The sequence below is a fragment of the Nelumbo nucifera genome, chromosome 2, assembly GCF_055504915.1.
Source record: "Nelumbo nucifera cultivar China Antique chromosome 2, China Antique-T2T, whole genome shotgun sequence".
Lineage (NCBI taxonomy): Eukaryota > Viridiplantae > Streptophyta > Magnoliopsida > Proteales > Nelumbonaceae > Nelumbo > Nelumbo nucifera.
In genome coordinates, this window is record NC_142650.1 from 61,329,242 (window position 1) to 61,350,299 (window position 21,058).

Here is a 21,058-nt window from a genome sequence, read left to right on the forward strand (position 1 = left end):
AAATGAGAAAAGGTTACAGTCATCAGATAGTGTGAGAAAAGGAACTTCTGGTGATCGGAGAGTTCAAGTTAGAACGAAAGAGAGTGGGAGAAGTGGGAAGGGAGGGTAATATGTATGTCAAGAAGTCGGAGAGTAATTATGGTAAGAAGGAGAAGTAAATATAAAAAAAGGACAATAATATAGGAAACATTAATTAGGGTAGGTTACATGGATCTAGTGTAAGGGGTTCATACATCTGTTGAGAGAAAGGTAATAAACGTGACATAGATGTCCCTACATATTCAATGTTAATCTTTATCTTCCCAATTTCTACAAGAATAAGAAAAAAGGGAAGGATAAACGAGAGTAAGCAGATGCCATATGTGACATTTTTTTCTGAAAGGTAAAGTAAAATTTTTATTGAAAGAAGGAGAAACATAGTACCACATGCTCCTGGTAAAAGAAACAATCTACCCAGGAAGACTGAGGACTAAGCAACTGAGAAAGATTTGCAGCTTAAACTCTTTGACTACAAAGACCCAAGAGACCAATCCGCTCACAGTACAACAAATTAACTCGTCTACACTTTTTTCTTTGTTACAGAAGACTCAGTTATTTCTTTCCACCCAAATAGTTTCAAGGACAGCAGCAGGAATGGTCTTCTAAACATCTTTCCCTTTCTTGTTCAGACCTAGCAGCATCCAACACCACAATAGATCTTTGACTGAGTGAGGCATAACCCAGCAAATGCCAGCCGGTTTGAGGAAATGCTCCCAGATTTTGAAAGAGACTGTGCAATGAAGACACAGGTGATCAACAATGGCTAAAATAGAAGAGCGATGTTTAAGGTGCTGAAGTAAATTCTTGCGGTGAATAGGTGAATGATGTACTAGCAGATGAATTGGGATGATCTGGCTTTTTGGTTTGTACTGTCCAGTCATGGTTATAGCATTCTTCTAATGGTTTGTCTAATGGGATTGTTGGGGATAAATGAGCAGTTTTTATGTTCTGTTTTGGGCTGTGGAAGAACTGAATTATCTTTCATATTCTTGGATGATATCTTATAACCAAGCTACTGTTATCCTTTTCTTTTTTTATGAATTTTTATTTACTATCAAAAAAGATGCAACAAATATTGTCTTGATTGATAGGAACAAGAAACTCTCCCCCTAGAGTCATGTTTCACTTGGTTTTCATCTAGAATGAACCAGACAAATTCTAGACCCGCAGGGAATTTCCCCAAGGAACAAAGCAAAAGCACATGACGAGAACATCTATTCAAGAACCGCTGTGAGTGAGTTGTAAGCATGTACAAGTTACCCGTTGTCCATTCTTTTAAGTTAAACTGCATAATGCAATCCAATCCAGAGTCTCTGATACTCATTATTGATACACAAGTAGTTCACTAGACAGACTAAGAACATCTATTCAAGAACCGCTGTGAGTTGTAAGCATGTACGAGTGACCTGTTGCCCATACTTCTAAGGTAAACTGCGAAATACAATCCAATCCAGAGTCTCTGATACTCATTATTGATACACAAGTAGGTCACTAGACAGACTGATAAGGACTTTATTATATTGACAGGATCTTAAGTTTCCTATGACCATTGACCACACAGAAAGCTTCTTATGACAAACTTTAGTATATCCCCAGTTCTAAAACAATGAAGTAGAGACTTTAGAATAGTTTTAAAAGATTTAAAACCATGCAAAATAAAAGTTGCATAGCTGCAAAACCAAGACAAACACGGAAAATTAAAAAGATACAGATTTCTATTGCCATGGAATTAGACTGAAAAAGAAATTGCAAATTTTCATTGAACATTGCATCTTTATTAACTTCAAAAGAGAAATTGATTAATACCAGGACAGATTAGCAAACTAGAATATATTTCCTGTAGATCATGGATACCTGAATGGAAGGCAGAAGGAGGGCACCATATTTTGGATCTCTTCCAACCATCTGCACCACCTCTTGATCGCTTTCCATTCCCATAGCCTTCATGACCACCATGATAGGAATCTACACAACACCAATAAATATTAAATGCAAACTTTATTATAAAAAACTCCAAAGAAATGAAAACCAATGGGATAGTGCATGAATGAGCACATCTTTAACAAATGCATTAAGGCGTAGATATATCTTCCCCTTGTCCATGAGAATAATTGTTTTACTCTTGGTTGCTTCTGTGCTGCTAGTAACGGATGCATTTAAACTGATGAAAATAAAAAACCACAAAAAGGTTAACATAGAATATATGCATATTCATATGACAACGTGACAAATAAGGCTGCTTACCTTTTTCTCAAATACAAAAAAAAATAATAATAATAATGGCAACAACACTCTAATTTTGAAAAGAATAAAGTTGACAAAAGAAAATTACCCAGCTTTTAGGTCAAGTCATAAGCCATAACAACAAATCAAGTTGTTCACAATTCTATGAATTCCATATAAAAAAATGAACAAATATTCCATTTAATAATATGCAGTTGATCAATAAAACTCTAAAGACTGAAGAAATATCTTGAACCCTTGAGATTTGTTAAACTTTATTCTATTGGTTCAGAGGAAGTCAAAGGACACCAACATCTCATCCAAGTCCATAAAGCTGTTCAGTTTCTGTAGAGAAGATGGGCCGAATGGGCCTTAGTTTCTTTCCTTTCTTTAGTTATGTATATGTTTTATGTTTATAAGTAGTGGGCCTTAGTTGTGGGCCTATTTTTTCTTTTTTTATTATTGTCTTTAGTGCCGGCTGCCCTACTAAGGATACATGTGTTATTGTGCTCATATTACAATTAAGAGAATAAAAAATAACATTGGGGGACTGAAGCATTGTATACTCTGTGTCAATTCTTGTCGGCCATATAGAATGAAAGAAATTTTAGAATCTTTTTTTTTCTTTTGAGAAAGGGTGAAGTATAATGTATTGTATTAATCAAAGTATATAATCCTCTGTACATGTGTAGCCATAAAGGACCTCAAAAGAATCCACATTCAAAAAGGAAGTAGAAAAGGTGTCATCTTTAAAAACATTATGAACAGCCAACCAGTCCCTGACTGTGACAACCACCAAATTTATCACCTCTGCTTCAGATGAGGACTTCTGATTAAAAATTCTGTTATTCCTTTCAAACCATAAAGCCTGAATGATTGCCAATGGAATAGGTGATTAGCACAAATTCCCTTTTTTTAGTCAGTTTGGGTACTTGCCACTCATTCAGGAGTCCCTTCACAGAACCGGGGAAGCATCAAATTAGAGTAACAGCCTTCAAGAAATGATTTGACATTGCTGTACTGAATTTGCAATGCAAAAAAAAAAAGGAAAAGAAAAGAAAAGTGGTTTCAGGTCTCTGTTTCCAGAGCTTTTGCACTGGCCAGTAACAAAATGCAAACTTTTGTATTGCTGTGGTGTTGCTGGGGTGGATAATAATCCCACCTTGTAGTAATCTTCAAGTTGATTTTAATAAAATCTATTCTTACTGATCAAAAGAAATGCAATGCATGCTGGGCAGTGGTGCCCCTGGAGTTTTATGGGCAATCTAGAATGAAAGGAATAGTAGAGTTTTTGAACAGAAGTGCAGCCCAGAGGAGGAGGTTTATTACCTGTGCTGTGGGCATGATAAAATTTTTGTTATCTACTCGTACTTGTTCTAGTGGAACTGATCTATTACACCCTTTTTTGAATATAGATTTCTTGGGGGGTCCTTAAAGGTTAGGTTAATGTACAGAAACTCTTTGTACAGGGGTCCACATTGTATTTTTTTCAGTTAACACAATTTACTTTATCTTTTTCAGAAAGAATAACAAGAATGGCTCAAGTGTAATTTTTTCCTTTTTCTGTCTTGGGAGCTCAAGCTCCAGCTGGAATATAAGAAAGTTTATCTTCATCCTTGCAATATTTTTGTGATTAATTAATGAAATGTGGTTATTGATCAAAAACAAAAAAAGAACAAGAAGGGCAACGGGCTCTCAGTTTTCTATATAGAGAAGTTAAGGCATTGCTCAAAATAGCTGTTCATCTGGGTTCCACAATCAACTAATGCCTTGGCTGATTTTTTTACCAAGGATGTGGTAGGGAGATAGAATCTGTTAGAGAGGGTTCCATGCCTATGTGTACAGCCTCAAGGCTGAAGCGCCATTTATAACTTTAGGTGCTAGTTAACATTTTGCTGTTTTACTATAGGGAATGTATGGCATTGCATTGCTGATATAAAAGGGCAACCCAGTACACGAGGGCCCCATAGAAGGTGTTTCCCCTCTGTATATTAAAAAAATGCTTTGGTTGTTGCTAATCATAAAAATTCTCACATCATGAAAAATAACTACCAGAATTAACAATTTCTTATAACACATTTAGCACAACATAAAATTAATATAGTTTCCACTGCCAAATGCAAAAAATATAACATTATGACGAGCTAACCTAATGATTATGACAAAATTATATGAACCAAAATCATTATATTCTTGCAGCACCATCAACTATCCAATTCTGATGATGGTGGTAAATCATGTAACAGCAGTTATGCTAAACAGTTAACAATTCAGGTACAAGAGTATTCATTGCCCGCTTCATTGTTGATATTGTGCCTAGAGATTTCTCATAGTATGGCATTATCAATACATAACAAACTCATTTTAAATAAATTAATCAGTTTTCCTATGGTACTCTATATCTTCAATGGCAGAGGGAAACAGAACATGTTCAAAATTAAATAAGCACGTAAATCAGTAAATACATACCATCCCTTCTTATCAGTATCAATGATGATTCTGTTCTTTGAAAGTTGTTCTTGTATTAGAATCACCTACAAAAAACATTAGCATTATAGCCCTACCCCCATTAAGCATTTGCAAAGCAAAACAATGGAAAATTCAATTACCAAATTGTTCAGAAAATTTTTTAGAAAATATAAATATATATGATGTAAGTCTAAAGAAAAGGAATAAACATCAATTCAGTGGATTCCAAGATTGGCAAACAGTTTAGCAGATCAATTAGTAAAACAAGGGGTTAACAGGGAACAATGCTTTTGGGCTCAGTTATAAGGTTAAAGAACTAAAGAGTTTTAGTTTGGCAAGGCTTAAGTCGCAGTGTTGTAGCTGAGGCTACTTATAAGTTGTATTTGTTCTTTTTGTTAATTAATAAATTTATTCCTGTTACTGATCAAAAAAAATAGCAATGTTTTAATATGCCAAACAATTGCAGCAAATGACAAGAGGAGACAGCACCCCAACTTTACTACTCATTGCAGAATGGCAAGAATTGCGGTTTTTTGCAGGTCAGTCTTTGAGTTATGTGCAGGAGATTTGAGTTGAACCTTTGCCAACAATCTATTTCATATAGTATGGCAGTTTTTAACATACTACTTTACCTTATTCAGGAGACCGTGCTATCATCCTTCTCCATTTGAGGTTTTTTTAGGAGACCATACTACTTTACCTTATTCTGGGCAGAAATCTAAGACTGAATTTCTCCTAATCTGAACAATGTCAACAGTCTAACATCTGGGTAGAAATCCTTGACAAAATTTCAGAAGAATAAGAGAAATATGGAGGAGAAGACTGTTCATGTCAACAGTCTAACTTCTGGGCAGAAATCTTAGACTTAATTTGTTCTAATCTGACCAATATCAACAGTCTAACTTCTGGGTAGAAATCGCAAACTTAATTTCTTCTAATCTGACTATTGGTTAACTTTGGATAATTAAGGGAGGTCAAGTTAATCTGACAAAATGAGGACTATAATTAAGGGAGGTCAAAGTTTTATGTCAATTGGGCCAGTAGTTAATGAATTATAGTAGTTCTTTCAATTAGGGAAAATTGAGATCAATTTTGTCTTTTACCCTATTTCTTGAATATAAGGGTATTTGGGGGAGTCTAATTGATAGTCTGATGCCATTAAGTGCACTCAACAACCAAGCCTAATTTTTGTAGTCAATATTGATATGGTGTAGGGTTTTAGGAGACTATAAAGGTTCCTAACATTGTTTGTGCACTTACTGATTAAAAATTTGAAAAAAAAAAAAAGTTCATGCACTGTTTATATTGTTATTGAACTATTTTTCTGTTTCAGCAATAAAGTTTGGTTTTCTTCACTTGTTCTCTCCATTTCACTGCTATTGATTGCTATTTGTTCTCTCCACTTCGCTTATACCCTCATGGACTCATATGTAGGATTCAGCCCTAAAAGAAAAGCAAATACCCACTGTTGGGAAACAAGCGACTTCTAGGCCTATGCATCTTCATCACGCTTCCAATTCGCATTTTGATAATGATCTAGTTTCTTCCATATTGATGTCAGATCTGAGTAGTATACCAAGAGACTCCTCTGCCCCTGCTTGCAAGTGGAGGATTCAGCTTGTAATTAATCTTTGCATAGTGCCTCTGCTCTAAATAGGTAGATTTGGCTTGTTCCCATATTTCACAAGCTGTTTCAGCCCACATAAATGTCTTCCTTACTTGTGGCAGCATGGAAACCAATAGCCATGACATCACCATACTATTTTCTTGGTCTCATCTGTCATGTTCAGCACTTCCAATCTTTGATTCCTTCACTTTACCATTAATATACCCTATTTTCCCTCTAGCAATAATATAAAGTTTAATTCCCCTAGACCATTCAAGGTATTTTAGTCCATCAAAGGGAATTACAGCCATGGGGAAACTCATATCCATCCCCCCACTCATTCCATTTTGACCTCCTGAAATCCCAGAAGTTGCAGAATTCTCAGAGGGCATGATTCAAACACTTTTCAGTTTCAACACACACCTTATGATCACTCCTAACACCAAAAACAGTCCTAGAAACACACCAAAGATGCAGCCCACATGCAAACACTGCAATCTGGGCACAATCTGAATACAGACCAGCTTTAATTCTCCAAAAAGAACAAGATTTTAGGTTGATTTTAGTGCTGTACTGCCTCAACAGTCACAATTCACCAACTTCCAGACCATCCAAATACATCGACTACCACGAGGGGTTATAAAACAGTACAATCACACCACATAGGTTAAAAAATAGGTCATCCACAACCTATAGGTTTTCTGTTTTCTGGTATGGGATCACACGATCCATTAAAAAAAAAAAAAAAAGAGGTTAGAACCTCACAGCTTCTCTAACAGCATTCAGCAGTCTTGATTCATTTGTTTTATCTTGGTACACGACCAAGAGAAAAAAAAAATAGAACAAGTTTGTACCAGTCGTAGGTCAGCCTTTTCTGATCTTAGTTGAAGAAGACAACAAGATAAGAAAGAGAGAACTTGTTCGATCTGCTCTCAGACCCAGTAGAACTGCTCTGATACCATATTAGCAGAAGAGCGGAGAAATAAGTAAGAAGAGAAGGGAGAAGAAAAGATAAAGGTTTTAGAGTCTTCAAATCTGGCTGGCGGCGCCATCTTACATTATCATATATAGGGCGACCATAATTAAAAGGGAAAAGACCGTTATGCCCTTGTTGTAGTTAGAGTGCATAAACAATGATAAAAATACTACTTTAACTAGACCAAACAGACCCTAACTCAGAAGAATACAAACATAAAAAAATAAACTGTAAACATTCCAACACAAACTTTCTCTAAAAACCCCTGATTATGCTAGGCTGTCAGCAACAGTGTCCAGCTCCCTAGGAATCCAGACCAGCTTTACATTCAATGAGCCCAAGATATCCCTAGCTTCAGCTAGCAAGTGCGCTAGTCTCCAAGGCCCTCCTTCCTTCTCCCTTAACCAAGCTATAGTATTTGCAGAATCTCCATCAATGGTTAGAGAGGATAAACTTAGCTGTTTGGCAAAACAAATTCCTGTGTGTGCAGCCATGACCTCTGCCTCACAATACCGCACGAGTCACTATACTCTAGTTGAGACTTCCACTTTTTCCTAGCCCTCTTCCTTGCCATTGCCATGGTAGGTCCACCACCTTCTCCGAAAATATCCACCTGCAACCCACTAAATTCAGGAAATAGCACCAGACCTTCCTTGTGACAAGACAGTGGAGAAGAATGTGTTCAGCACTTCAGCTGTCTCTCCATCACAGAGGCAAAGAGGACAGACATAAGGGGGAGACACATAATCTTCCCCTAAACTTTTTCTGGATCAGATCGAATTTGAATCAGGGTATATTCAAATCCAATCCAACAGTACAAATAGTAGATCAGATCGGATCGGATCTTACAAAACATCAATTTGAATTTGAATCCGTTAATAATGTCAAATATCCGAAAATGATCCATTCTGATTTAGTTTCTGAAAATTTTTAAAAATATAACAGTTTATATAAAGAAAACAAAAAAATACAAGTATTTTCTTCAACTATTTTTTATTAAAAATAATATTAAAAAATTACAAAAAATGCAATATAAACATATATATAAATAAAAAATATTGTATATATAAATAAATAAATAACATATATATCAGATCGGATAGGGGTGATTCGAATTCAATCTGAATTTCAATAAGACCCTAGTATCTGACCCGAAAATCCCACAGGAGTATTCAGAATCTGACAAATTAGGATTGGATCATGATACAATCCATTTGCACCCCTACCCCTACCCATCAAATTCAAACTTCCAAGATTTGCCCATTCAACTGTTGATGGTGTCAACTGGAGGATGTCTAGGGAAATGACCAATTTTTCGGACCCCATCTACAAAGTTCACATGCTTTTACACTTTTTGTGTGTAGAATGCCCTATTTAAGGCTCAAAATTGTCATTTTCCTTATTGAAATTTGCAACTGGGGTTTTATGCTTAATTGTTTAACTCTATGCACATTCTTTGACAAGATTTTATCATCCATTAAGAAAATATTGAAAAAGTGTTTCACAAGGTGGAAATCAACAAATTACCTTCTCTGTTCCTTTGACAACGAAATACCCTCCAGGATCAAGTGGGCATTCACCTAGGGCACAAATAGGAGAATAAAGGGAATGCAAAAAAGAAGGTACACACATGAAAAAAATAGCGTATGACCAAACAGCTATTTAGCTCAAATTCCATATGTAACAAACCAAGGCGAGCAAGTTCAGCTTCATCCTTTCCATATAAGACACAACAGCAACTCCTTAGCATTATAGGCATTCTTCCAATAACAACATTTTCCTGCAAACATGAACTGCCTTAACTGAATAGCATACAAAAGCATGGGTAACTTCAACAATTTTTTCCCAAGGCTCAGTTTGGAAAGAGTACAAATACAAATATGTACAGTACAAAATACATACAAAATAAAAGATTCTATACTATACATATCTGTATTTGTACTCCTTCAAAACTGAGCCTAAGCAAATTACATTCTGACCCCGTTGGATTTCTGACAACTAGAGATACAACCCTTGGGGGCTCCCAACAAACATTTCAATTATCTACCCTGCGAAAAAAACAAAAATAACCTTGACATCCAAGATGCTTTACTAAGTTGCCCTATCAAGGGGAAAATCTTGGACATCAAACATCATGTAGGAATCCACAGACAATTTGACTTTGAGCTAGTGTTAATCTTACTGTTCTCGCTTCAATCCAAGTTGTAGGAATGTTGTATTAAGATCCATCAGTGATGTATACCATCCAATTGGCATGACAGGATCCAACCATCAATCTGGTAATGGTATAACCAGATAAACCAATTGACCGAGCCCATCCAAGAAGTATACAAGAGACGGTCTTTCTTTCTTTCTTCTTTGGTAATGCTTAGTAAGTAAACCATTCTATTATGGTGCTGGATACCATGAAAATCAGTGAAACTAGATTACCAAAAGCAGAGGGTGCCAAAAACATAGAAAGTTCAAGCTATAGCGTTGTATTTGGATAGGTCAGACTTAAGATGGTGGAAAGAACGCAAGAATGGCATTTTTTCGGTGAATCGTTTTACAAAGCTTTAGCAAGAAACCAGGTAGAGCAAACTTCCATTAAGGGTGTTTGGGGTAATACAATTTCTACAGGGATTCAAAGCTTTTGCTTGGTTGGTGATTCTGAATAGCATACCCACTCAGGATCATCTAAGAAGTGAAGGCATTCAGCTTGCTAACAGGTTTTACTTGTGTGAATCTTCTGTAGAGGATGTGCTGCATTAATATTTTGACTGTTGTTTTATAATGTTATTTTGTAGAATACAAGGACAGGTGTCACTTAATTGCCAGGTATGCAGAGTATGTCTTTAAAAGTCTCAGAATCCTCGGGGGTCAAAGTATAACTTAAACTTTTATGTTTTCTTCCAATAATTAACTTAATGATTTCTAAATACCTTCTTCTCAATAGTAATCTGATCACAAAATTTTTTCACGTACTCTATGTTGACCATTATAGGAGCAGCATACCTACAAATAGTGACATAGAATATAAACAAAATGTGAGATAGATGTTTATCATGGACACTGATCAGGAGAAAAAATTGATAATGGATACCAACAAGTAACCAATCAAAAAATGGAAACCATCAGGTAGGAAATCTAACATATGGTATAAGATCCATATACTATACATGTTTTTTTCTTCTTGTAACATTTTTACAGAAAAAGATAAATGGTCATGCAAAGTGAAAACCTACCAAAGAGGAAAAAAATAATAATGGCATTAAACAGTTACAGAAAGATAAATGGTCTTGCTCTGGTTTCCTCTTTGTACATCTTCTAATGTACTGCCTTTTTTATTTAACAAAATTCTTCAAAAAAAATTATTATTTCATCAGGCGGGCCCTTCATCTATGTCTCTCATCCAAAAGATGACCACCTAAGAATCTTTCTCTACCTCTACTTGAGAAAACCCCAGGTGGAATATAAATCCAGCCCCAAAAAAGGAGAACAAATCTTAAGTCTAATTGGAACACTGAACCCAATAATGCCAGAGAGCATCAAATAAGCACACTGTCTAATTTTTGAAAACACATACTACTCCTGAAACATCCAGGTTTCCAAGTAAGAACCAAGGCAGAATATTTTTAAGGGAGGAGGGTTCATGCATGCATCGAATGAAGGATTCCAGAATATTTTTAAGGCAGTTAACTCAAGTACCCAAGTTGATTCGCTAGGGGCACGCATCAGATCATAGGGTGGGGACCAGTTACCAGTATGCACAACTGTAACTACCTTCTCCTCTATAATCCTACCATGTGTCATGTGCAGGGCATTTCTGCAACTCTCACATGCCTGTACAGTGCCTTTGTCTTTTACAACCTTTACTTTTGCACCATGCTCAACACTTTACTTATGTGTTGTGGCTCAGTGTTTGCCCATGTCTAGTGGCTACGATTTACTATATCCAAGGAAGATGGCCACGGTTAGCCTTTAGTTTGTGATTGGGGTTACCCTGTAGTGGTATAGACGTATAGTTGTGGTTATACGTCCACGGTTGCCTTGCATTAGCATAATCGTGATGGCACAACCACGGCTATCCTTTGGGTAGTTTTTTTATAGTAAAAAAGATTCACTAAAAGAGGAAAAAAAAAAGGTACATCCTAGATAGGTGTTAAGGCAACACCTTCATACAAAACTAAGGAGCACAAGGCACCCAAAAACCAAACAAAAATAACCAGAATACAACTTTACAACCCCAAACTACCCCACAAAATCCAAAAAAGGAAAAAAAACAAACTTGAAACAAATCTTTAAAGATAAAATGGGTGGAGTCTGAACATCCAACACAAAAAAAAAAAAAAAACTTCATCCAAACTCTCAACCCTCTCCCTTTTCACCCACAACCTCCTCTCACTCTAGTACAACATCTGTTTCTGAAGGGCATCAAGTATAAAGTGGGAAATGGCCAGAGGGTTCTGTTCTGGAAGGATCTCTGGTGTGAAGAAGGACCTTTAATGACTTTATTTCCTGATTTGTATGAAATAGCCACAAATAAGAATGCTACTGTAGCTGAGTATTTGGAAAGACAGAATGGACACTGCATATGGAACCCCCAATTCAGAAGGAACCTGAACAACTAGGAGGTGCCATCACTGATCAGCATGCTCCAAATTCTATATGATTCAGAAACGTCTGGTCTAGGGGAAGACAAAAGATTGTGGAAGTTAGAGAAGCCGGGTAACTTTTCTGTAAGATCCTTTTTCAAATCTGTAGCAAGGGAGAAGACCGCACCATTTCCAAGTGACAGGATTTGGATTAAAGCTGTCCCCTCTAAACTGGCCTTCTTTGTCTAGTCAGGAGAGGTCTACAGGTGGCAGATTTGGATTGCCTATTATGCAATGGTAATGTGGAGTCTTCTGGTCACTTACTGATTCAATGCGAATTTACTCATTGGATCTAATTAAGGATAGTAGGTGTGTTTGATGTAAAATGGTGCTTCCCAGCTGAAGTGATGGGTTTCATTGAGGCATGGCATCTAGAAGGTTTAAGTAGAGCTGGAAAAGTAACATGGAGCATCTTCAGCAATGTTATGGACTGTGGAGTGAAAGAAACAGGAGACTGTCTGCAGGGGTTCAGGCTTCAAAGGAAGAAATCCTACGTAAAATTCTGGGGATGGCTCGTTCTTGGTTGGCAGTTCACACTTTGTTTAGAAATAGACATCCAAGTTCTTTCTTTGATTTGGAAGTTCTTTTTGTAAGGAAAAGTTAGCTGTTTTTTGGGTTTTGGGCTGTAGGGAGCAAATTGTATATCCTCTGTTCAGTTTCTCATTGTACAGGGGTTCTTTGTTGGCTTTTTGCTTTAATAAAATACTTTACAATACAGTTAAAAAAAAAAAACTACCCTCCCTTCACCTTCCTCCCAAATCTTACCCCCTCCCTAACTGCTTTCCTCTTAGAGTATTCCTCCCTCCCGTTTTGTTCAAAGTGTTCAATTGCCTTCCTCACCATCACTTCCCCCCCCCCCAAAAAAAAAAAAAGAAAAGACCAATAGAATTCCCAACTGCCACCTGTCTGTCCACCAGTCGATCAATACCCACACTCTCCTCAGTGATATACTCTTCAACCTCAACCTGAATTTTCATTTCCATTCAATTTTTTAAAACTCCCTTCCTCTCACCTTTTTCCCCCTCTATCAACAGTCATCTCCTCCACATCCTCCTTCCCAGTGTCACTCTCTTCCTCTCCATTCCCTTTAGTAAACTTTATCCTATTCCTTTCTCCCATCTCCTCTGACAGGACTTCAAAATTTTGATTAATTGAATATAACCGCGGTGCCTTCCTGACTGAGGCTACTTCCAAAAAGTTGCTTCTCTTAAATTTGTGGTAAGGACGAACCCTGATAAGTCCTGCCTTGAGACAATGAAAATGTATGTTAAATAAAGCTGATTAAAATGAAGCAAATGTGTATAGATGGATAGATATATGTATGTATGTTGAACAGCCCAAGCTTTTTTTAAGAATAAGTTCCTAGGGGGGAGGGGGGAGTCAAGAAACTTTTCATGTTTGGTCTCATTTAAGTCTAAAACTGTAGTTATGTCAGTATAAACCAAACCCATTGAGTGAGCAAATCTTATGACTAAGCAACACAAGTGGGAAGGTAGAACTGGTGTATGTATCTTTACTATATAATGTTGATACTTGCCTTGACTTCACATCCAGGCCACTATGCCAAAAATCTAATCCCATTTATTTTCCTGTATCAGCATTTGATTCATCTCTCTCCCACACTTGCATGTGCATTTACAAGTGCCACTCAACAAATGGGAACTAAAAGAGAACTTCGATGTTTGTAAACAAAAAAAAAAGCAATAAAAAAGGAGTTAAGAGACAGTGGTAACTTACGTCATGTCGGACAGACGGCATATATGCGGTGTGAGAGTGTCAGTTACATTATCTGCAGTGATAGAGGGCGTTCCAATTTTGACATCGGTGTACCTGAATAACAACAAATAAAGAAGCTGTAGTTTCACCTATTTGACAGTTTATCAGAAATAAATCCCTGTTGGAAAATGAAAATCCAAAAAAAAAAAAAAACTAGGCCAAAAACAATTGAGGAAAAAATATATATATACTTGAGGTAAAAATTGGGATCAGAACTGGCTGTGATGCGATTATTGGCTTCAACAATTTTCTTGATTCCAATGTTAACGAAGTAATTGAACGAATCCAAATGTTGCTTCACCAAACCTCTCACCTGCAACTCAAGAAGTAAATAGAAAATATGAAGAAATAGTAAGTTGACAAACAATGAATAATCTTGCGTCAAAAAAAAGAAAGAAAATGGCGACTACAAGTACAATTAAATTGGACTATAACCAGGGATCAAATCCCAGTTTTCGCTATAATATTACGAACAAAAAAAAAGTGCTATATTCTAACGACTGCCGATGGTACCTTTAGGAACTCAGGAAGAAGCTGGAACTTGTCGACCGCCGACTTCACTGGAGAAGCTATGAATTGCTTATCGACTGGGAAGCTATAAACGATGAAATCGAGTTTTAATAAATGAAATGAGAACAAAAAAATAATAATAAATAAACTATAATTGTTTGCGTCCTTGACTCCCTTATGCAGTAAATAAAAATAACAAAAGTAAACAAAAATGCAGGAAACCTAGAAACTTCAGATAAATAACGTACTCTTCCCGGACGACCATGTTTAATTGTTCGTCTGCCCCTCTGAGATTGCTTCGCGAGTTCTGCCGCTATTACAGAAAACAATGAAAATGAATTGAACACAAGTACCAAAAACGTGATAAATAAAAGCCCTGCTAAAACCCACAATCCAACATCACGCTCGCATTATATGACCCTTTTTTTGGGTAAGGTCTATGGACCCTTCGGTTCACCTTTTATATGGACCTTCAAATAAAAAATTGGCCACCTTTTACAGACTTAAGGGCAGTTAACAATAAACCCTACCTCCTCTCTGGTTTTCGTCCGAGATAACAACACGGGTTACCATTAATGGCGGCAGAGGCTTTTTGTTGGTTTAGTTACAACAGCAGTGGAAGGTAAACCAAAGTGGAAAAGAATAAGAAGATAGAAGGAGAGAGAGGATGGGATCGTCTCTACCTCCCCGGTTCGGTGTGGGTGGCTTCGCTGAAGTTTCTCAACTAATGAGATAGAAGTAGAAAGGTGTGGAGGGAGAGAGGAAAGGAAGAAGAAGAAGAATGGGAGAAAGAGATGTGTAGGGAGAGGTTCTCAGGTTTGGCTGGAGAAAACAGGTTACTAGGGAGGAAGAAGAAGAGTAAGAGTGATAGGAGGGCAGCCCTTCTGACTAACAGGGATGGGGAAGAAGAAAAAGGAGGAGGATTTATGGGGAGGGCGTCAGTTGTAGAAAACAGTCGCGGATGATGCCGAGACAGTGAATACGACTGCCATCCAAAACGGTTAGGGTCAGGTCTTTCATGTCAAAGATGCAATGTTTGGGGAAGAAAAAAAAATGAAAGATCAATACCTGAGGTTTTTCTCCGGACGTCGGTGATGATTGTTCGTCGACGCCGGTTGGAGAGGGAGAGAGTGAACAGGTTCGATTCGGTGTGGAGAAAAAGAAAGCGGGAAGGGGAACGAAACACATTGTATGAGAAGCTAACGGCGTTAAGGATAGACGACGTTTAATTTGTTTCGCACGCATGAAGCCAGCGCACGAGCCAACAGACACGTGGCGCGTTCTCACGATACGCGAACCTCACAGCATGTATCAGCCGTGTATCGGAAACATCTCCTGATTAATCAGCCGATACACGGTGAAATGTGTGAGGTCGTTGTGAGGAACATATCCCAAGAAATTCAGAAGGAAACCCAATCGAATAGTTAACTGCCGTTAAGTAACTTATATGCCGAATTTTTATTGATTCATTTAAAAGGTTAATCGAATCGGATTTACTCATATTAAAATTTGATTTCTTTTAACTCCAATTTCGGTTTATGTGGATTCGGATAGAGTCCGGAGTGAAATTTTATTTAAAGCTCTATTTGGTTTGTGGGGAAGATTTGGGTGGGGTAAGAAAAAGATGGGATGGGATGGGAAGGTGTTAAAATTTAGACCATGTTTGGTTCAATTCTCATTCTTTTTCATTATTACCTAATATGAAATTCTAAAATGAAAAATAATGAGTAAAAATAGGTAGAATGATAAAAATATTGGTATGAACCAGATATTTTTTTCTTAAAAATTAATTATTTTCAGACTAACAAGTGTCTTATGTTGCTCATTATCGGTATTCACAAACCACCCGTCTCCAATAGTCAATGTTTACTAATTGGCATAGATGTTTTTTAAGAGTACCTTCATATGAGTGCTTTTATAAAAGTATTTTCGTAAAAATGTTTTTAATAAAAGTACTTTTGTAAAATTGTTTTTATAAAAGTGTTTTCCTAAAAGTTATTTTATATTTTCATAAACATACTTTTATAAAAGTGCTTTCATAAAAGTACTTACGTAGAAGTCCATACAAGTGATTTTATAAAAGTCCTTTCGTAAAAGTACTTCCATAAAACTGCTTTTATAAAAGTTATTTCGTAAAAGTGCTTCCATAAAAATGTTTTAATAAAAGTATTTTTGTAAAAGTGCTTTTATAAAAGTGTTTTCCTAAAAGTTCTTTTATACTTTCATAAAAATACTTTTATAAAAGTGTTTTCATAAAAGTACTTACGCAGAAGTCCATAAAAGTGATTTTATAAAAGTACTTTCACAAAAGTAATTTTATAAAGTGCTTTCATAAAAGTACTATATAAAATGACATTTATAAAAGTTCATTCGTAAATGTGCTTCCATAAAAGTGTTTTTATACAAGTGCTTTTATAAAAGTGTTTTTGTACAAGTACTTTCGTAAAAATTGCTTTTAGAAAAGTGTTTTCATAAAAGTACTTTCGTAAAAGTGCTTTCATAAAAGTACTTCCGTACAAATGCTTTCAATAAAAGTGCATTTGTAAAAACACTTCAATAAAAGTGTTTTCGTAAAAGTACTTCCATAAAAAGTGCTTTCGTAAAAGTACTTCCATAAAAATACTTTCATATAAAAGTATTTTTATAAAAGTGCTTTTCATAAAAGTGCATTTGCAAAAGTAAACATCTATGGCAAAAGCTTTATAGGTAGAGTTTCCTCCAATAATGAAATGAGCAAAATGGGGCATGATTATTTTTCATGGTGCATGCTAGTCAATTTTTGTGCTATGGGACTGATTTTTCATTTTAAAAATAATGTGGCCCTTGTCAATAATTTTGTAACCCAACATTATAATGTTATTCATTATTGCCCATTATTACCTATAATTAGCAATAATTAAGAGAATGAGACTCATAGCAAAGAAACAAACATGGCCTTAATTCTCCATTGTTTGATTTTACATGGGAAAAATAGTAGGAAAAATGACCAACACAAAACAAAATCCACCCTTGCGTTCCCATTTTTTCCATCTCATAGGCATCGTCGTGATGAGCAAAGGAAGCAAAGATCCACTTGTTGCATCCATTAGTGTGAAAATGCTGCTTGAAGACCATACCTCATCATGGTCATTGCCATCATTTTTCTACCTTCACCATACCTTATTCATCCATTGTCGCCTCCACCGTTTCCGCCTCTACCACCACCCCCATTAAAACCATACTATTGCCACCATACCCACCACTGCTTGCACCACCATAACCACATCCAAAATTGTATCCACCACTTTGTCCACATTTGCCATCACTGTAACTCTCTCTCCAGCTTCCCTGAAATAAGATCCATCGGGGGTAATCACGGATTCATCGGGGCCGATCACCTGAAATACCTTCATCTTTGGTGGTATCAATCATAGATTTCACCCTTTCCCCCCCAGCAAATCTCCAAAACCGTCATATTGTTGAACCATTTCACAACTCTAGTTATTCCGAAACTCTCATGGGTCATGGATCTAATCTTAACTTTGAACGAAATGGCTAGAAAAAAAAAAAAAATCGCCAGAGATCCAACCGTTGGGATATGTAGAAGTTAAAGAAAAAAAGTATATCAAAGCTCTTTGTTTAAAAAAAGGCCCAATTTTTTTTATGAGTTTTCCCACCGGAGTCGCATGTTTTGGTGCAATCCTGATTACACGATTTTGGGGATCCTACATCTCACGTTTTTTCTCATCCATCCCTATATTTCCCTCAAAGCAAATAAAAAAATGAATATTTTTGGAATATTCACTTTCTCATCCCCGTTTCACAAGCCAAACGAATCCTAAAGGTCACTTGTATTTTGGCCTATGTTGAGGAAATGTTTTAAATGCAAACTTTTCTCAATCTAATGGAAAAGGCAAGGAAAAATAAACATACAGGTTCATATTAAATAATCAAATTTAATTTTTATGACTTGCACCTAAACAAGGTAAGTGTCCTCACTTTATATGGTACTAGCAGAGCCACAAAACAACTATTATCCAATATGATAATGGAGGGGAGTAAAATTGAAGCAAAAGAGCAAATCTAAATATTGTTTTTGTTGGGAGAAATTGAAGCAAAAGAAACCTTGTGACATTCCCAAATGGGTTGTGCTAGTTTGAGTCCAATCCAAATATTATTTTTTGGTTAGATGATCTTTGTTAATTTTTATTAATTATTAATAAAATTAAAATTGTATTATTATTTTAAAATTTATTAAATTTTAATATTTAAATTTAAATTTATTTGTTAATTAATTTAATATTTTATCAATGCCATTATTTTAATAAAAATATTTGAAATAATCAAAAATAATATAAATTTACCAAATTATAATTAATTGGAATTGTTGTAATATCATTAAGTGGATTTTGTTAACGTGCTAAAGTTTTGTAACTTAATTTTGAATATTTATTAATGATTTGGTAATTAGTAATTATAATAAAGTTATTTGGTGCCAACAAAAATGACAATAACTCACACCCTGCAAGTACCATGGTAATGCGGAGCTTGGTCAATCTTTGACGGTATAGTGAAGACAATGAAAAAGAAAGAGGACATGGGGAAGAGAGGAAAGAGGAGATAAGGGAGTTTTTTCCTTGTGATAAACCCTAGGTCAAAATTATATTACCTGTTGTCTCTAAGGGAGAATTGCTCATTCATTTTATAGAGAAAAAATCAATGCTATATATGGAAAATGACTTAAATTGAGACGTTTCGTGTTAGGAAAATATATTTTTTATTATTAAGAGAGCATTATTGGGGTTTTGTCACGTGTATAGTGATATTCTTTGAAAATAGTGTTTCATTTCCCATAAGGATTTTCTACGTACGCTACTTATTTTGTGGCCCTTTTATAATGACGTTGCATTTCGGTGGGTATGTTTTTATTAAACCTACATGTGTAATTTTTAAGACGCATGTGTGATCGGTGTTTATTCCCGATCTATTGTGATTCCGTGGTTTTGTAACGGTCTCGAGTTCTTTGAACCTCTGTGCGCATCCGAAATTCATCATAAATTCGTGCGTGTCTTATAGATCATCACAGATTCGCACTCACATAACCTTTATTGCATGTTTATGTATGCATAAGGTTTATCGTGGTTTTGCGCTAGTTGAAGTTCATCGCGGCATATTTCAAATATGAGTTCATCGCAAATTTACAGTGAATTATGAACTCATCGCAAACATGCAATAAGTTATGGACTCATCGCAAATATTACATAATAATATATAATATAATTTTATTTTCAATTTTATTATTGCATATATAAACAATTGTATGCATCAAAATTCATATAAAATAAAATTTTAAGATTTTTTTAATATTTTATCTATTTTTTTAATTTAATTAAAATTTTTCAATATTTTTTCTTTGTTTTTTAAATATACCTCTCACAGTTTGGCCCAGCATGGCCCACGGACCAACCTCACCCATGGCACAACACGGCCCGGGCCCGTGCCATGGGCCGTTCCATGCCGGACCTCTAAAGTTTCCCAGATGTAGCAAGCCCGGCCCGCCAAAAGCACGGGTCGCCACACCTCTAGCTAAATCATGAACCGCCAGTTATTTGGTCTTAGTGAAACCCGGTTCATGACCGTTGGGGCGAAAAGCCTTGGCTCGGTTATGTTAAATCTTCATGTCATACAATTTTCTGTTTCTGCCGTTGGGAATCCCGGCAAGGGCGAGATATCCCCAGGTCGTCGTCGTTTTTCACCGGCTAAAATGCCCTCGAGGGACAGGATAGCCTACTTCTACGATGGTAATTTTTTCCCCTCTCCATTTAGTTATCAGTCCACGCGTCATTAGTAGTCTTGAATTCTAGTTTTGTGAACGTGAACTCGTCTGCAATTCCATTCGGCTACTTAACAAGAAAACCCTAGAATTCCTGCTTCACGTTTTTTAGTCTCCCATGGGTTCTCTTTAGTGGTGATTCTTTAAATAAAAATAATATCTTCTTTACTCCCCTTCAAACTCATCGGAGTTGATAGTTATGAGTATGCTGAATGATGTGCTGTTCATGAAATAAACAATGAGTTCTCAGGTAAAGATGTAAAAGCAGTAAAACAGAACATACCAGATCAACCCCACACTATCAGGTTTCCCCTCGACTCTATCTTTCTTGTTCTGAGGAGGGGCGGTCGTGGTTTTGATGGCTAGTTAAATATTGAGGAAATAAATAGAAAATAGCCAAGCACATGAAGACGCAAAAATTTATGTGGTTTGGCACTTTGGCTTTAGCAAGATGCCTTGTGCCCTTGTCCACGGGGAAGACAATAAAAATAATCTATTAATTGTGGCAGGCTTAGAACCCAGATACATAAGAGGCATCCTTTTCCCAAAAACAACACATTATTATTCTTTGATCATAGTGATAGTATCACTTTATTACATTCAGATGACTACAACCACAGATTGGAGAAGGTTGAATCAAATTACCAAAAAGAAGATTCCATTACTTCTTTTGGGTGGATATCTTCTCAGTGTAAATGTTTTTGTGAAGGATCTTCCAGATTAAGAAAACCTTGAAGCTAAGAAAATCCAAGAGCTCCATTTCATGCTTGGAAGATTCCATGGTATTTGATGAATCAGCTTTAGAAAATTCATAGCAAAGCAAGAATACTCTACCATTTTGAATACTCTTAGTTTGTTTGAGCAAAATGTGCTGGAGCATTAGACCTCAAGAGGATGAGAGGGGAAAAACCTGAATCTGGAAAATTCAGAATTGTTAGTTAGTGGCAACTGGCAAGAGAATTATAAAGAAGGCAGACAAAGAAACTTCTAGCAATAGTTGGGGGGGGGGAGGA

At 36.2% G+C, this 21,058-nt stretch overlaps 2 protein-coding genes across 6 annotated transcripts in view; one reads left to right on the forward strand and one right to left on the reverse strand.

The window, feature by feature from the left end:
- The window catches only part of NRPC2 (nuclear RNA polymerase C2), a 111,768-nt gene extending 96,351 nt beyond the window's left edge, over positions 1-15,417 (reverse strand). The window contains exons 1-12 of one of the 4 annotated variants that reach the window (XM_088897649.1): positions 15,302-15,417; positions 14,764-15,218; positions 14,482-14,546; positions 14,237-14,318; positions 13,915-14,036; positions 13,685-13,777; positions 10,235-10,307; positions 9,003-9,093; positions 8,841-8,893; positions 4,732-4,796; positions 2,095-2,200; positions 1,894-2,004 (exon numbers count right to left, since the gene is read on the reverse strand). In XM_088897649.1, the coding sequence (XP_088753775.1) occupies positions 1,894-2,004; positions 2,095-2,200; positions 4,732-4,796; positions 8,841-8,893; positions 9,003-9,093; positions 10,235-10,307; positions 13,685-13,777; positions 13,915-14,036; positions 14,237-14,318; positions 14,482-14,498 (813 nt within the window). In that variant the 5' untranslated portion in view covers positions 14,499-14,546; positions 14,764-15,218; positions 15,302-15,417. The remainder of the gene's footprint in view (positions 1-1,893; positions 2,005-2,094; positions 2,201-4,731; positions 4,797-8,840; positions 8,894-9,002; positions 9,094-10,234; positions 10,308-13,684; positions 13,778-13,914; positions 14,037-14,236; positions 14,319-14,481; positions 14,547-14,763; positions 15,219-15,301) is intronic. The other 3 variants (XM_088897650.1, XM_010244320.3, XM_088897651.1) reach the window with 3 other exon arrangements.
- Positions 15,418-19,855: 4,438 nt separating this feature from the next.
- The window catches only part of LOC104601384 (histone deacetylase 9-like), a 60,628-nt gene continuing 59,425 nt past the window's right edge, over positions 19,856-21,058 (forward strand). For both annotated transcript variants that reach the window (XM_088898187.1, XM_088898186.1), the window contains exon 1: positions 19,856-20,013. In XM_088898187.1, coding sequence (XP_088754313.1) covers positions 19,878-20,013 — 136 coding nt within the window. In that variant the 5' untranslated portion in view covers positions 19,856-19,877. The remainder of the gene's footprint in view (positions 20,014-21,058) is intronic.